The 15762-nt window shown below is 47.8% G+C and overlaps 3 protein-coding genes across 5 annotated transcripts; 2 read left to right on the plus strand and 1 right to left on the minus strand.

Annotated features, from left to right (window-relative positions):
* The first annotated feature begins 930 nt into the window (after window positions 1-930).
* Window positions 931-5827, plus strand: LOC125727552 (transmembrane protein 233). The gene is given in 4 exon segments (XM_049004357.1): window positions 931-1206; window positions 1208-1300; window positions 3370-3504; window positions 4161-5827. Coding segments are annotated over 4 exon segments (321 nt in total). The 5' UTR covers window positions 931-1125; the 3' UTR covers window positions 4173-5827.
* Window positions 5828-7741: 1914 nt separating this feature from the next.
* Window positions 7742-12458, plus strand: prkab1b (protein kinase, AMP-activated, beta 1 non-catalytic subunit, b). 3 transcript variants are annotated; one of them, XM_049001285.1, is made up of 8 exons: window positions 7742-8106; window positions 8635-8794; window positions 9036-9205; window positions 9530-9623; window positions 10026-10140; window positions 10796-10929; window positions 11196-11264; window positions 11421-12458. In XM_049001285.1, exons 2-8 carry the CDS (start codon window positions 8645-8647, stop codon window positions 11496-11498), a joined length of 810 nt encoding a protein of 269 aa, XP_048857242.1. In that variant the 5' UTR covers window positions 7742-8106; window positions 8635-8644; the 3' UTR covers window positions 11499-12458. The 3 variants fall into 3 exon arrangements, with proteins under 3 accessions (XP_048857242.1, XP_048857234.1, XP_048857243.1); XM_049001277.1 differs by having other exon boundaries at window positions 7743-7981; XM_049001286.1 differs by lacking the exon at window positions 7742-8106 and adding an exon at window positions 8145-8538.
* Window positions 12459-13695: 1237 nt separating this feature from the next.
* Window positions 13696-15009, minus strand: LOC125720339 (phospholipase A2-like). The gene is made up of 4 exons (XM_048995618.1): window positions 14963-15009; window positions 14679-14835; window positions 14369-14496; window positions 13696-14023 (listed from the first exon to the last, which is right to left on the minus strand). Exons 1-4 carry the CDS (start codon window positions 15000-15002, stop codon window positions 13902-13904), a joined length of 447 nt encoding a protein of 148 aa, XP_048851575.1. The 5' UTR covers window positions 15003-15009; the 3' UTR covers window positions 13696-13901.
* Between the last annotated feature and the right edge of the window lie 753 nt (window positions 15010-15762).

Raw genomic sequence — 15762 nt, forward strand, 5'->3', positions numbered from 1 at the left:
CAAAGTGTGAGCTGAGTGCATCGTGCATTTTAGCGAACCTGTGCCCTGAGTTCAAATTTATTAAACTTGTGCATGCTGTGATTTGACATGTTTTTGGCACAGCCAATAGGAAAAATGGAAGAGAAAACTGTCTTGGCAGTGGGGCTGCAGGATTCTGGGTATTGTACCACCGGAGCATGCTGGGAAAATGTAAATAGCCCATTCTTTGTGTTATTGTTAATTAATTGCTTTGTTCATGATTGTTGTGGTGCCCTTTCGTGTGTCTTGCATGAAGCCTGTCTGGTCCTCACATTTCTTTAGCTGTAGTATAAATTACCCACCGTGTGTGTACCTTACAGGCCACTTTACACCTCCCTGGGTTTCCACATTATGCGCTTCAGTGGTTCTTTGGTGCCTGTGTTTGTCTATTTAATGGCTTCATAAAAGAGTGTCGCTCTCCTTTAAAATGTTCCTTCTCGTCTGCTGCCGTGATGCCTTATTTTGCCAGACGTTATACTGGTGTCAGAAGTGGGATACTGGAAGCAGCCCCACTGGCACTACTGGAGCAGGTCCTCCTGGACTTTGATCTGACGGCCTGCTCCAGACCTACGGAGGGCTGTGGACTGGCAGAGTGGAAGAAGCAGCAGCGGCTGATTGCCCGTTGAAGACTTTGAGTTTTGGGATTTTGTTTTGGTTTTGGTTAGAAAGCAGCCGCGGAGACCTCCGTCTGATTCGTTACACCCATTCACTTCCGTCTGCAAATTAAGTTTTCAGTCTACGTTTGCCAGTCTCTACTTGGAATACCAGGAATAGACTGCCAGGATAAAGACGCTCTCTTCTCGTGCCCCTCCTTGCTTGGGTCTGGAACAGATCCAGAGGGTGTAAATCTCTGCAGCCCTCTTTATACCCACCCATCTTTCTCTCTCTTTCTCTCACCCACTCTTCCCTCCCTCTCTCTCCGAGGGAGATTGTATTTACCCTTAAAAATAATTTAGTCGCTCCTCAGCTGTAGGGCAGCCCTTCCTGCAGTCCTCAGACCTAGTGAAGGTTGCTCACTCTTTTGCAGTTTGTAGCTGTATTCATACTACTGTATATTTTAAGTGAAATTTTAATCTTTGCTTCTATTTGTCATCTTTGCCTGCACCGATGTCGCTTGGGGCTGCGGAGCGGAATGTCAAGCGTCCACTGGATGAGGACCAGCGTCGGCGAAATGAGGCCGAGGAAGCCCCCCCCGCTACAGAATTACCTGGCCTTCACCATCTTCACCTGCTTCTGCCCCGCCTACCCCATCAACATCGTGGCCCTGGTCTTTTCCGTGATGGTGCGTACCTGTGGGAATCTCGGTCCAGGAACCCAGTCATCTCATTATACTGGGCTGTGCTGGGTACTGGGTGGATATTACCCGTTATCATTAGAATGGGAAGCAAGTACCTTGGGAGAACCCTAAACCTAAAGCCTAACTCTAACCCTAAACCTAAAGCCTAACCCTAACCCTAATCTAAACCCTAACCCTAACCCTAACTCCAGGAGTGGCCATGTCACATATGGGTTAAATGCAGAGGACACATTTCATTGTTGTGCATTGTGTGATGTGTCAACACTGATCACTAAATTCTAAAAATATTTTTAAATGTCAAGGCATGTCAGATTACCTGGAAAGGGTTAAATGCCTTACACTGCTACCAGAACTTAATCACAGCATCGTGGTGACGCTGTAGAGCAGCTTACAGCCCATACCCACGGTGTAGGTGCAAAGGTGCTGGCTTGTTTGCAAGTCACTCACCAGCTTAGTGGGTGTTCACTGTACAGGCAAACAATAGCAATGGTTTTCATACGCAAGACACTGGCAGAGTAAAAAAAATATTGAACGTGCATTTTAATCACCAAGCCAATTACTTGGCTTGCTTTGCAGTATACATCTTCCTATAGCAATGCAGCGGCTACTTGGCGATTGATGTGGTCTGCTAATGTTACACTTTGCAAAGATAGATCTATTTATGACTTCAGGTCTGTGGGATGCTGCTATATGCTGGCTGCACCTGCATGATTGCGAGAAGCTCCTACGCTCGTTTCATGTGACCGACGTGTAGGGGCTCCCTGGCCCAGGTCCGCACGCACTGCCGGTCTGGTGTGGGATGCTGGTCTAGCCTGGGCTGCTAGGCTTGGTGAGCTCCTAACATTTGGTCCTGTTGTTCATTTTTTATTTATCCTTTTTGGTGGCCATGGTGTGACCCGTGGGTGCAGGTCTTCTGCAAATGTGAGAATTCATGCGGTAGGCAGGCTGTCGTGCAGCCTCCCTGCCCACGTCCTACCCCCCCCCCCCCCCCTCCACCCACATGTAAGAAATGCAGTGGCCTGCATCGTGTGACACCAGCTTGCCCCCTTGTGGTCCTCGTGGGCTCTAATGAACATCTCCCACTCATCTTTGTGAATTTCTTCGGAAACCTCCGAGAAGCCGCCGCTCTCACCCGTACGCATCTCTCCAAAGGAACCGTAACCCGCCAGGAAGGAAGCGATCGCTGCGGTTCCGTCTTCTGTCTTTCATCCCGTGATCAGTGCGATCGCCCTGCCTTTGTTTGTCTCACCAAAGCTTCCTTCTCCATGCGTGAATCTAGGTCACATTACGAACTGCAGCCTATGGGGCCTTTTTGCATTTTTGGGACAGTTAAACAGATCAATGTATTTTCATGAGGAGTTTGAAACAGAGAGTGGCTGGAGTTTTATGGGACATAAGGGTTGTTTGGGATGCGGCTTCAGGGTGCCCCTGTGCAGACTGGGGCAGGAGCCACTGGTTGGTCTCGCTAGTTACCAGTCATGTTTAGAAACAACCAGCTTTTAAAAGAAATGATATCCTTCTGCAGCTGGGCAAACTCCTTCCTGTGGGTTTTGTTGTGAATTTAATGTCTAGTTCATTGTCACATGTCAGACAGCCACTGACACGTTGTGAGTGTGCAGACATTGCTGCTTTTAACAGAAGGAAGTAACTAATCTGATATTTCTACTGATAGTGTGAATAAATGAACTGCTCTGACTTATTGTGGGTGTGAGAACAGCCTCTGCATAGTACAGCAGGAAGCTCGCTGATAACGCTGCGGCAAGGCGGCGCCAGAAGGAGTGTTTGCGGATCCGAGCCTGCAGGGGGTGCTCTTCAGCCCGCTCTGCGTTTCCACGTCCGCGCTCACACTGACGTGTCAGCATCCTCGTCAGAGGGCCCTCTCTCCTTCTCTTAGTCCAGCTCAGTCACCGGTGGCTCCTTCTGCTTTGGGCTCGTTCCTTTCTAATGCCTGGTTTAATTTACTCCCGTCATTACCGTGTCTGACATTCTCCCAGGCCTAACAGTCTCTCCCCCCTGTGCCCGTCCCTCCTCCCCCGCCTACGCCCCACCCGCAGTCACAGAACAGCCACGCCGAGGGGGACTACGAGGGCTCTCGCCGGCTGGGCCGCAAAGCCCTGCACTTAGGTATCGCTTCCATTGTCATCGGCCTGCTGCTCATAGCCATCTACTGCATCGTCCACTTCACCACGGTACGAGCTTTGGACCCACCTTTGCTTGCCCCCCCCTGGCTGCCAGCACACCTTCCGACTTCACTGTCTGTGTGGTCAAACCCCCCATCTAGTCAGCCTCAACCTCATGTTGCCCACCCCCCCCCGCCCAATCACAGAAAGGTCGCCGGCAGCTGAGGCTTGAGTCATGTCCATCTTTGCGCGTAACATAACATCCTAATCCCCGGGGGGTCCGGTTACACGGCCCCCAGCCAGACAGGCCCGGCACGCACCCGCTCACATCTCTTCCCACTGCTTCCTACACACGTGCAGTCACATGCTACATGACCCTAAACAAATATAATCTCAGTACCATCCATCTGTAAGCCATACTGGTTACCTGCAATGGGGTCGAGGTGATAATCGTAAATTCTATTTACATATACAGCAGTACATATAGAGGTCGTGATTCGTTGATGGTTTAAATTTAGTTCACAGTTTATGAGCAGGGTGTACGGTGCCGAGGTGGTTAGTAATGTGACACTGAAACACACCTCCCTTCATTTTATGTCATGCTTTGCATAGCAGTAATCATCTTTTTATACGTTCAGTCATTTCCTCATCCCAGAGTCCGCACAGCAGTATCCGAGTCAAAATTACAGAGGCTGTCGATTAATCTGCTCCCCTTAACTTTCCAGCATGAAATTTGATCGGTGGGAGGAAATGAGGGGATCTTCAACAGAGGAGTCCTCTTCATCCGAGAAAGGAGCAGCCGGCTGCACATTCACGCTTCCTTCCTCTGTCTCCGGGCCCCTGGATCTGCACACCATTCCACAGAAAATCCACCAGAAGGCCACAGCTCCGTCTCCCCTGCCTCGGTCTCCCCTGCCTCGGCCTCTCCTGCCTCGGCCTCTCCTGCCCCGGTCTCCCCTGCCTCGGTCTCTCCTGCCTCGGTCTCCCCTGCCTTGGTCTCCCCTGCCTCGGTCTCTCCTGCCCCGGTCTCCCCTGCCTCGGCCTCTCCTGCCCCGGTCTCCCCTGCCTCGGTCTCCCCTGCCTCGGCCTCCCCTGCCTCAGTCTCCCCTGCCTCGGCCTCTCCTGCCCCGGTCTCCCCTGCCTCGGCCTCTCCTGCCCCGGTCTCCCCTGCCTCGGTCTCCCCTGCCTCGGCCTCTCCTGCCTCGGTATCCCCTGCCTCAGCCTCTCCTGCCCCGGTCTCCCCTGCCTCGGCCTCTCCTGCCCCGGTCTCCCCTGCCTCGGCCTCTCCTGCCTCGGTCTCCCCTGCCTTAGTCTCCCCTGCCTCGGCCTCTCCTGCCTCGGTCTCCCCTGCCTCAGCCTCTCCTGCCCCGGTCTCCCCTGCCTCGGCCTCTTCTGCCTCGGTCTCCCCTGCCTTGGTCTCTAATGCCCCTCCTACAGGCTCTGTTTAAATTCCCATGTGCCAAGAGCTGATTTTTGCTGTGATGAGGGAGAAGTCTGAAAAAAAATTGTCTCCCACTGACAGTTTATTCTGCATTTTTGCAAGTTTAACCTGTCTGGTGAAAAATATAAAAACTGTCCATTAAAACGGACAATTCAGCCAAAATGATTAGACACCATGATGGTGGAATCAAGATGCATTTCTCTTGTTTGTGATGGAGGTAGGTCAGTATCATATAGGTTCAGGTGCTGCTTTTGAGGGCCCGGGCAGGGGGGTGTGCTGCACATGACCTTTGACCTCAGAGGAGCTGGTGTGCATACCCTGGCAGCAGTGAAGGAGGTCAGCATGTCTGCTTTACGCTTCACAGCACATTCCTGCATGACAGTGCGCCAGTTACCGGTCTTCACTGGTTTCCTTTTGGGGCATCACTTTTCTAAATACTTTAGAAATAAAATAGCATTTGGCTGCAGAAATAAATTCAAGAAACTTGCATAATCATAATAATTAATATTGATTAATATTAATATAACATAATCATTGTATAATCATTGGTATGCTATGTGAAGCATTCTCTGGTGAAAAGCCTTGTGCAGTAGTTAAAATAAAATGAACCCGCAGAAAATCCTGTGAAGATACAGCTAATTGTCGAAACTATAGACATCATTTCAGAACTAAACTGTCCAGATGTGGTGGTGTGGGGGGGGGTTGCATATTTGCATATCCATTGATTTGATAAGTCAGATGCACAGGGCTGGGGGACACCCCGAGCAAGATGCCAGTCCAAACACACATTAATTCACATTCATACACTATGGGCCGATTAGGAACATAATATATTGTGTATTTCACTTCCAAAATTGTAAAGCTATTGCAGAGCTGTACATAATTAAGTTTGTTGTGTAAAATATGCTATACAGATAACAAAGAATAAATGCTAAGCTAGTTACTCGATTAGTTATTGGATCTTAAGAATCTTTGTTGCTTGACTGGGTTTATCTGCAGCTTTATCAGAGTATATCAGACTGAGTAACACATCAGTTCAAAAGTTAATTTTGCTATGAATGTATAAGACACAGACTCATTTGACAAGGCTAATTGTCATCTATTCTGCTGGATCTTCCTCCTCAAGTCAATAGTTTTGTTTTTGGTTGTGTTGTCGAAAATCTCCTACACCTTTATTAAGGTTGCCATGTATAAAATCTGTCATTTGAGTTGAGCCCTTCCTTGTATTTTCAGAGTTACAAACAGGCACAGATGGTGTAACTGATGTGGGATTGCATAGCTGTGTTGTCAGGGTGGGGGGGAGGGGGTAAACTGGAGGGGGGGGGGGCTGTCCTCTCACACTCACTGCCCCCCCAAAACCCTTCATGCCAAGCACAAACTGAGAAGTCCGGAGGATCCGATATTCCGATATGTAATAGTCGTCTCTAAATATAGCAGATGACTGCAGTGGCGGCACAAAGCTGGGCAGACTGCAGTTGATAGAAACGAACCACAAATTAAATTTAATCTATGAGCGACGTTTGATGCCAATGAAGACCCACAATGTGTTTAGCCTATAATTAACACAGTAAACAGATACAAGAGTCAATTTTCAACCAGCAGACTTTAATGTCATTTACACCTCACGCTAAACCTTTATTTATTTAAGTTTGCATGTGTTTTTCGGAGCCATGTTGGACGTGTCACCCGCTGCCCAGAAGATAGCAATGGCACAACCCGGGTGACAGGACAACCGTCAGGAATGTGTTAGGAAATCCCAATTTACACAAGTAATCCTGCCTGAAAGAGGGAGGCATTAACACCGCGATGTCTTACGCCAGTCAGCTTCTGCCAATGCGATTACAGGCGTTTATAATAATAATAATAATAATTACTATTATTATTATTATTATTATTATTATTAAGAGTACATTCAATGACGAGGACAACAATAAGAAATCCCATCAGAGTTTTTACAGAAGTTCTTACACAGCTTCGTTTTAAATATCTTCTTAGTGTTAACAACAATGTTGCCATCATTTACAGAATCACAGTAAGCTTGCTGACCTTGTCCATGCGCGCCGCTGGGTATGGCGAGAAACGTGAATGACGGGGACTTGTGAGTACAGGCAGTCCCCAGTTTAAGAATGTCCGACTTAAGAACGAACTGCCATAAAGCCTGTTATATAAAAAAAAAAATCGGGTTAAATACAATGGCTTGCAGTATGGAAACATGCACTATTATGTTACGCTCATGAAAACATCGCGCGGCTTAAGGCTCAGTACAGTATTTAGTTACTTTTTTATTATTATTGACATATATAATAATAATAATAATAACAACAATAATAACAATAATAATAATAATTATTATTGTTATTATTATTAAAAAGCTAGCGATGATGGTAAGCATGTGGCTCAGTGGGCTAAACTTCTGTGGCTGTAGTTAGAAAATTGCTGGTTCGAACCCGGTCTCAACCCCTCTGATGGTCCTTGAACAAGGCCCGTTGTCCCCACCTCCATGGGTGCTATTGTGAGTGGTTACTTTGAGGAATCTGGAGGTAGGCATGAAGGGAATTTCCCTCAATAAATCTTTACTATTATTATTATTTTATTAAAGATAGACTTAGCGGACGGATCTCGTTCGTAACCTGGGGACAGCCTTTTACGCCGACCCAGCAGTACGTGGGATTTATTAAATTAAAATAGTTTCTAAAGATCACTTATTTCAAAGTATTTATTTTTAATTAATAAATTTAGATGGATTCCTAATACATTTTACAGTCTGGTGTGCGAAAATTATGCTGCCCGGACGAGCCCGGCTTAGTTTGTCCTCGCAGGCTCCCGTACTTCGGGCTCGCGCACAGCGCTCCCGTACTTCGGGCTCGCGCACGTCGCGTCGCTCAGCAGTTCCTCGGGAACCGCCGTTTGGGAGGAAATGGCGAAGTGAGGGAGATTCCTGAGCGACACGCAAAGATTTAACCGTTACAGAAAAGGCAACTGGCTAACGCGCTGATATATCTGAGATACAGTTCTCTGCAGACTCCTGGCGAAAATTGTCTGCGTTTGAAGGAAGTGCTTTGCGCATTTTGGAAGCTGAGCCCTGGTTGCCCGTGAAGCGCTGAGGTACTGTCCATGGCGGCCTTGCGGGTCACCGCACACGGGACGAGTAACTGTGCTGACAACCGGCGCCAGGTTTCATTAGTAACCTAAGCGAAAGCAGGTGGTTAGTAAGCAAAGGGCGAAATACGGTACGGACTGGTATATAAAATCCGGGTATTCGCCAGATTTCCCCCTTTTTAAAGACGTCCCCGACATTTCTCTACATTGGGTGTTCATTTTCTAGGTTCTAATCGTCTTTGTCGTAATACAGATTTGCTTATGATTGTTCAATAAATGTTGGAAAGTCACTTGCCCATGGAAAGGTAGCTATATAAATGAACATCCTTTTGTCACCTGGTGTTACAGAAGATAGCCATGGTCCTAACGAATAGAAACCATATATGACATTATGGCTGTATGACCTTATAGTAGACGAGATCCCAAAAGCCAGACTTTCAGAAGTACGATGCTTCGTCTGACAATGTCAAGACAGAATAACCGCTAAGCACGTTCAGGCATTAAAACAGTTTTGATTATTTCCAAGTGCTGAGGAATTAAGTGAGATGTCGTGCTAACACTAGGTAAAGGATGCTGCTTTAGCAGTTACTGGAATCACCCTTCACAAACAGTTAAACATTTGTGTTTATTGTTGTGTTTCTTGTGTTGTGTTTGGCCAGCGGTGGGACCATGGGAAACACCAGCAGCGAGAGAGGCAGCTTGGGGCACGGCGACAAAGCCCACCGGCGTGACAGCCGCGGCCATAAGGAGGGCGACAGGCCCAAGATCCTGACGGACAGCACCGAGGACGCCTTTATCTTTCAAGGGGTGGACATCAAGGTACATTTAAAGAGATGTGCGATCGCTGTGACGCTGGGTGAGCACAGTACGCATGTGCACGGGGGGAATGGAAGGAATATGATGCGAAATTTGATTGCAGCATTTCATTTACTTAATTGACCCTATTCTCACACCAGCATAGAGTCTCAAGTGACAAAATAACGAACAATGCATATTGATTGTCTTCTGCGCCTCCGTCTGCGTTTGCATTTACGTGTAGTTCTGTTTCGTACCCGGGTAGGCTCCAGCAGAGAAAGACGAGTACCTCGCCTGGCAACAGGACCTGGAGGCTAACGACAGGGGTCCCGCTCAAGCACGACCCACCGTGTTCCGCTGGACTGGCACCGGCAAAGAAGTATTCCTGTCCGGATCCTTCAACAACTGGGCAAATAAGATCCCCTTGAACAAAAGGTGCACCTGGGCTACCCAAGAGTGAAATACTGACACCTTTGAATTCTTGCTGTGTGTGTCATTTGCTCACCACCAGGGGGCAGCATGCACTGATTCGGCATCACTGATTTGTCCAGTACTGCTAGAACCATTTGCAGATCTAGCTCATATAAACTCTTTTATCGCTTTTCCCAGTGTGCATTATGATGCATTATTTTTCAGAAGCAGCATTTGTAAGATATTCAGTGTAATAAATTGCTCATACGGAATGTCAGCCTGTCAGCTTGAGCATGTCTCTGGGGAGAGTATTTCTTTAGGCTTATCTCTGGTTTTTCTGCTTCTCAGCCAGAATAACTTTGTGGCCATAGTGGATTTGCCTGAAGGGGAACATCAGTACAAGTTTTATGTCGATGGGCAGTGGACCCATGACCCGAAAGAGGTGAGTTTTCAAAGGGCGTAGTTTGCTGGCCGAGGGTCCCAGGTTCATCCCTAAAGTATGGAGAGCAGGGCTCCCCACCTGTTTGGAAAGTTTCATTAGCGGGGGTGGGGGGGGGTTCTCGTTTAACCGTTTGCCGGATTCAGTTGCATTTCGTTTTGCCAGTTGGTGGTCACTAATCAAGGTAAAATCCATCTCTGTGTGAGGTCCAAATAATATGGGCTCTAAGTTTTCACTGCTGTGTTTATTATTTGTAATCTACAGTAGCACAGTAGTGGGAATACAGCATGATGGTGAAAAACACGAAAGTACAGCAGGGAGTGAATGAGGGTTCAAATATTAGCATGCTGATAATTTAATAAAATAAAAAGGTTTTATGCTGATACTGAATTACCTTCTGTTCAGCCTGTTGTAACCAACCATCTTGGAACTGTCAACAACCTCATCCAAGTGAAGAAGACTGACTTTGAGGTGTTTGATGCACTTATGGTGGACTCTCAGAAGTGCTCGGATGTTTCCGGTGGGTGACACGGCTGTTTGGTACATTACACACACTTATTTCCCCCATAATGAGAGCCGCATTGTGACACCCAAAAATTAGCAATATGCATAAATTCGGTGTATCTTTGTTTATTAAATTCGGTTAGCAGATCACGCCACATACTACTGTTTTGGTATGTCGTGGAAGCAGTAAGTACTGAAGTGGCGGTGAAGAAAGAAGCAGCTCAGCAGCCATAAGGTCTGTTTTTAAAAGAGGAGATATTGTGCATAAACCAGGTAAAAAGAGGTCGGTGATGTGGCAGTACTCTGTACAGTTTGAAGTCTGACGGGCTTATTAAACATAAGAATATGCCGAATTTATACAGATTAATTTTTGGGCGTCACGATATGCCTCTGATTAATATTTTAGGTGCATTACTAATACACTCAGCAAATCGTGGGTGTAAGTAAACATCCCTGTATCAACAAAAAGCCGGTAATGGGACAAATATTTATGATTTATTTAGGATAAAATACAGAGACCCGGCGAGAGCCGGTAGGATGTGACTGTTCTGCTGAGGCTGGGACTCAAACCGGCAACCTTCTGATCACAGGCACAGATTCTTCGCCCACTGGGCCACATGCAGCCCCCATCTGCTGCTTCTGTTGACCTGAGCCCATGTGTACCTCCACAGAGCTATCCAGTTCCCCCCCGGGGCCATACCAGCAGGAAGCCTACGTGTCCAAGCCTGAGGAGAAGTTCAAGTCTCCCCCCATCCTCCCGCCTCACCTGCTTCAAGTCATCCTCAACAAAGACACTGGCATCTCTGTGAGCGCCGCGTTCCTCTCTTCATCACTGATAGTTTTTTGGTGCTTTTTGTCTTTTATTCTACACTAAGTGTATTTCAAACCTCGTAGTCTTGATCTTTTAAAACTTCTAAGGTGTTTTTTTTATTAACAGGCATTTTTAAATCTATAGATGTGTGGACCAGTGCCCCCTTCTGGTTAGGGAGTTCCACTGCATCCATGTCTGTATGTTTATCATCTGCCCCAAGAGTAATGTGTCTGACTCCGCCTACTCTATTTTCATAACAGTGTGACCCCGCCCTGCTGCCAGAGCCCAATCACGTGATGCTCAATCACCTGTATGCCCTCTCCATCAAGGTGAGGCCGGATCTGCATGTGGGCTGTAAGAGCTGCTGCTGAATTAGATCGAATTTTCGACATTTTCAAAAGCAGAAGTTTGAGCCTGAGAGCAGTGCTGCCCTCTGTTGGTCCCTCTGTTCACGTCTGCTTTGCTTTCATTGCCCCCCCTCTCAGGATGGCGTCATGGTTCTGAGTGCCACTCACCGCTACAAGAAGAAGTACGTCACCACCCTGCTGTACAAGCCTATATGACCCGTGGCATGTGCCGCGGAAGCAGCCTCTACGTTCTCTTACTTTTTACTTCCAGTTTCGTTCAGTATGGATAATTAGACCTTTGTTATTTATCTGTTCTTCGTTATGTGCCGACACCAAACGACTGCCTGCCTGTCTTTCGCGTCGTTCATGTATCACCTGACTGAGAGGTGGGCAGCGGGGGTAGGAATGACACTGGGCACATGTTGTGGGACTACAAGCCAATCAGATGAGTGCACTGCCTCCCTGACCTTCTGTAACTCCCAGCCCAAAATGTCCCATCCTCTGCTGACTCTTCAGTGGTGTTTGGTGTATGAAGTTTCCTTGATATCTGTACACAGTAGCTGACAATAGTGGAAAGGGAGTCACATTGCACGAGGGGGGGGGGGGGGGGGGGGGGGTGAAAACAAAGCAGCCTTTTCAGCACTGACACGATGGAAAACGCATGGGGTCACGTCCCGAAAAGGGCGGCCACTGGGTGGGTGTTGGGTCGGGTCCCCTGAAAGCAGCACCAGTTAGGAATGGGGCACAGGAATGGGGATGAGCCGCCCCCACCCACCCACCCATACACACACATTCCAGGGTTCCTTTCTCACTATCATCCAGGTGCCTTAATTTTGCTGTCCCACAGCTGGGGGCTTCCACAGTGAAGTAGTCAGATCCATCATGTTTTATCCAGAGTGACACCAGGCAGGCAGTAGGTTGTGGCCCCAGGTAGAGCATGCTAGATGGTGTAGGGGGACCTGAAAGGGAGAAACCAAATGTGCCTGGGGGGTGGGGGGTGACCATCTTTTGTATTGTCTATAACTATGCAGTGTTCAAAATGAATGGTCTTTTGTAAATTTGTAAGGTGCTTAAGGGGTAATAGTGAATGTACTGTACTGTTTGTGTTCTTCACATTTCATGGTGGAGTAAATGAATATTCTAATTAATACTTGTATTAAATCACTGACACCATCATGGCTGGTGCTGAATGTTTAGTTATTCTTCCAACTTTTTATGTTATTTCAGCTCTGACTGGCTGGTGTCAAAATTGTTGTTCAGCATTCTCCTGTAGTACCTAAATTCAGCAGGAGTGAATTTTAAGTGACTCATCCTCTGTGTGTGTGCACGTGCGTACGTGTGCGCGTGCGTACGTGTGCGCGTGCGTACGTGTGCGCGCGTGTGCGTCCAGGTGTGGCACTTTTTCCCTGAACATTCCTGTGGGCAAAAGAGGCAAAATGTCTTTTGGGTTTTATTCTTAATTGTGCACATGTTTATCAGTGTTTTTTTTTTAATGTGTGCGGTCAAAAATCTGTGAAGCAACCTTCCTTTGAAAACTAAAAGTGGAGAATTTTTAGAAATAATACTCTGGACAGGTCGCCAGGGCACCCACCTCTGTTTGGAGAGGCAGGTCATTGTCTTGGTTCCACACTCATCCATGCTGCTCCACGCTCATATTCACACACATCCATGCTGCTCCACGCTCATATTCACACTCGGCCATGCTGCCCCACACTCATATTCTCACTCATCCATGCTGCTCCACACTCATATTCTCACTCATCCATGGTGCTCCACACTCATATTCACACTCATCCATGCTGCCCCACACTCATATTCTCACTCATCCATGCTGCCCCACACTCATATTCTCACTCATCCATGCTGCCCCACACTCATATTCACACTCATCCATGCTGCTCCACGCTCATATTCACACTCGGCCATGCCGCCCCACGCTCATATTCACACTCATCCATGCCGCTCCACGCTCATATTCACACTCATCCATGCTGCTCCACGCTCATATTCACACTCATCCATGCTGCTCCACGCTCATATTCACACTCGGCCATGCCGCCCCACGCTCATATTCACACTCATCCATGCTGCTCCACGCTCATATTCACACTCGGCCATGCTGCTCCACAGTCACGCTCACACTCGGCCATACTGCTCCACACTCACGCTCACACTTGGCCATGCTGCTCCACACTCACGCTCACACTCATCCATACTGCTCCACACTCCCGCTCACACTTGGCCATGCTGCCCCACACACGTATTCACACTCGGCCATGCTGCTCCATACTCATATTCACACTCGGCCATGCTGCACCACACTCATTCAGCTTCATATTCACTCTCAGCCATGCTACTCTAGACTCACACTCACTTATTCTGCTCCATACTCACACTTGCATGGACCCATGTGTGACAGATATAACTTTATTGCCAACACTGATAGGTTACTTTCGGAAGGCCCTGCCACATTTTCTGTTTCCATAGAATCTGCTGCACATTGTGAATATGTAAGATAATTATGTGAATCATTGAGAATACAGAAAAGCTGATTGAGGCAGGCTGTCATAGATCACACCAGTACTACCTCATCATCGCTCTCCTCTTGGTGATGTGGCCTCATTTGCAGTAGATGCTCTTGTCCAGGTTCTTGTTCTCTGGATTGTATGTGTGCTGGGAGAAGCACAAAGCTGCAGCCTGGTCGCAGTCACACACGGCAGCCTGGCAGGCGTCATTGGAGGCTGAGGGAACCGCAGGCATTTGGGTTAGAGCGTCATTGGAGGCTGAGGGAACCGCAGGCATTTGGGTTAGAGCGTCATTGGAGGCTGAGGGAACCGCAGGCATTTGGGTTAGGGCGTCATTGGAGGCTGAGGGAACCGCAGGCATTTGGGTTAGAGCGTCATTGGAGGCTGAGGGAACCGCAGGCGTTTGGGTTAGAGCGTCATTGGAGGCTGAGGGAACCGCAGGCATTTGGGTTAGAGCGTCATTGGAGGCTGTGGGAGCCTTATGTCTGAATCATTATGTCTGAAACACTTTTCCTGTCTCATGCACACACACATGTTAGGACACGTCTCCTCATTTGTTACCTGAGCATTCGACCTGAGAAGCAGTGCAGGTATAGTCGTACTGCTTGGTGTATGGCACATCCACCAGGGGGCGACATTCTGGATTCTTCCTGGCGGCCTGGTAGCAGAGGTCATGAGCATTGCAGCACCTGAAGAAAAGTTAAAGAGCATAAACGGAACTAGAAGGTGAAGCAACCAGTGAATTTTGTGGCTCCTTCTGTGCCCAATAGAAGTAGGTACAGTGTATTTCTTTGCTGCTGCTCCAGCCCTCACTGCACCACTTCCTCACTTTCTGAACACAGAGCTTCACCCTTTAGGTGTGATAAATGACCTGTCCACTCCATCCCTTGGGATCCCAGAGCCCCCAAAGCCACACCAGCAGCCGTAGTTGTTGTAGAGGAAGGGATTAACTCCTGGCTGATAGCACTGGATCATGCCTCCAAACTGCCACAGAGCGAAGGGCACCCCGGCGCCAAGGGTGCTGTAGGCTGGGCACGAGGGGGGCAACACAGGGTCATCAGTTAAATTGCATGACCCCTCCACCCGCCACAAGTACACGCCAAAAAGCATGAAGGTCTCCCAGGACCTCAGGAGGAAAGGATCGGCCAGTCTCACCGAAGAGGAGCGCCGCCGGTAGGAGCAGTGTGGCCTTCATGGTGACCCGTGGGGAGATCGCAGCCCTTTGGGACCAAGCTCTTAAATAAGACACAACGGAGAAAGGGAGATAAGAGGAAAGGGGGGAGTAGGGGTAGTGGTATGGGCGGCTGCTGGATGGAGATCAGAGACCTTTCCACAGAGGCCCATCTGTGACAAGCCAAGGACCCAGATATGCAATAAGGTGGATGGATGGTATTAAGATACATTTCGCAAACATGCCAGAAGTGAATGCTTTCGCAAAACACCTTCTGCCAGGGCAACTTTCTCACATGGGGAGAATTTTCCAGTGAGTGAGAGAGGGCTCCTCTGATAGCACACACTGTTAATGATTGAAAACATCCATTTCACCTTCTTCAATGTGTGTTAAAATAATTGTTTGCTAACAAAGTCTTTTCTTCATGAATGTCTATCAACCAGTTACAGTCAGCTGAGGAATTACTGAAAATGAGCAAAAATAAATAAATGCACAGAACGATTCAATTGTTCTGTTCAAGCATGTCGGGAGGTCTATAGTTTTAACTTTCCCATTTTATCGAGTAGTACAGTTTTCTTTCTACACAATGTAGGTTTCAATGTATCTGAAGAATGTATATCTAAAATAAAAGATGTCTGCCTTCTGGCATGGAAAGCCATCACCAAGAGGAAAAGCGAAGAGCTCTCAGCTGAAAGGAGAGAAATTATCATGGACCTGCACAGATCTGGTAATGGATACAGCAAACATTACAAAGCAGCACCAGAACAAAATCTATAAAGTTTAG

Source organism: Brienomyrus brachyistius, chromosome 2 (assembly GCF_023856365.1).
Source record: "Brienomyrus brachyistius isolate T26 chromosome 2, BBRACH_0.4, whole genome shotgun sequence".
Taxonomy (NCBI): domain Eukaryota; kingdom Metazoa; phylum Chordata; class Actinopteri; order Osteoglossiformes; family Mormyridae; genus Brienomyrus; species Brienomyrus brachyistius.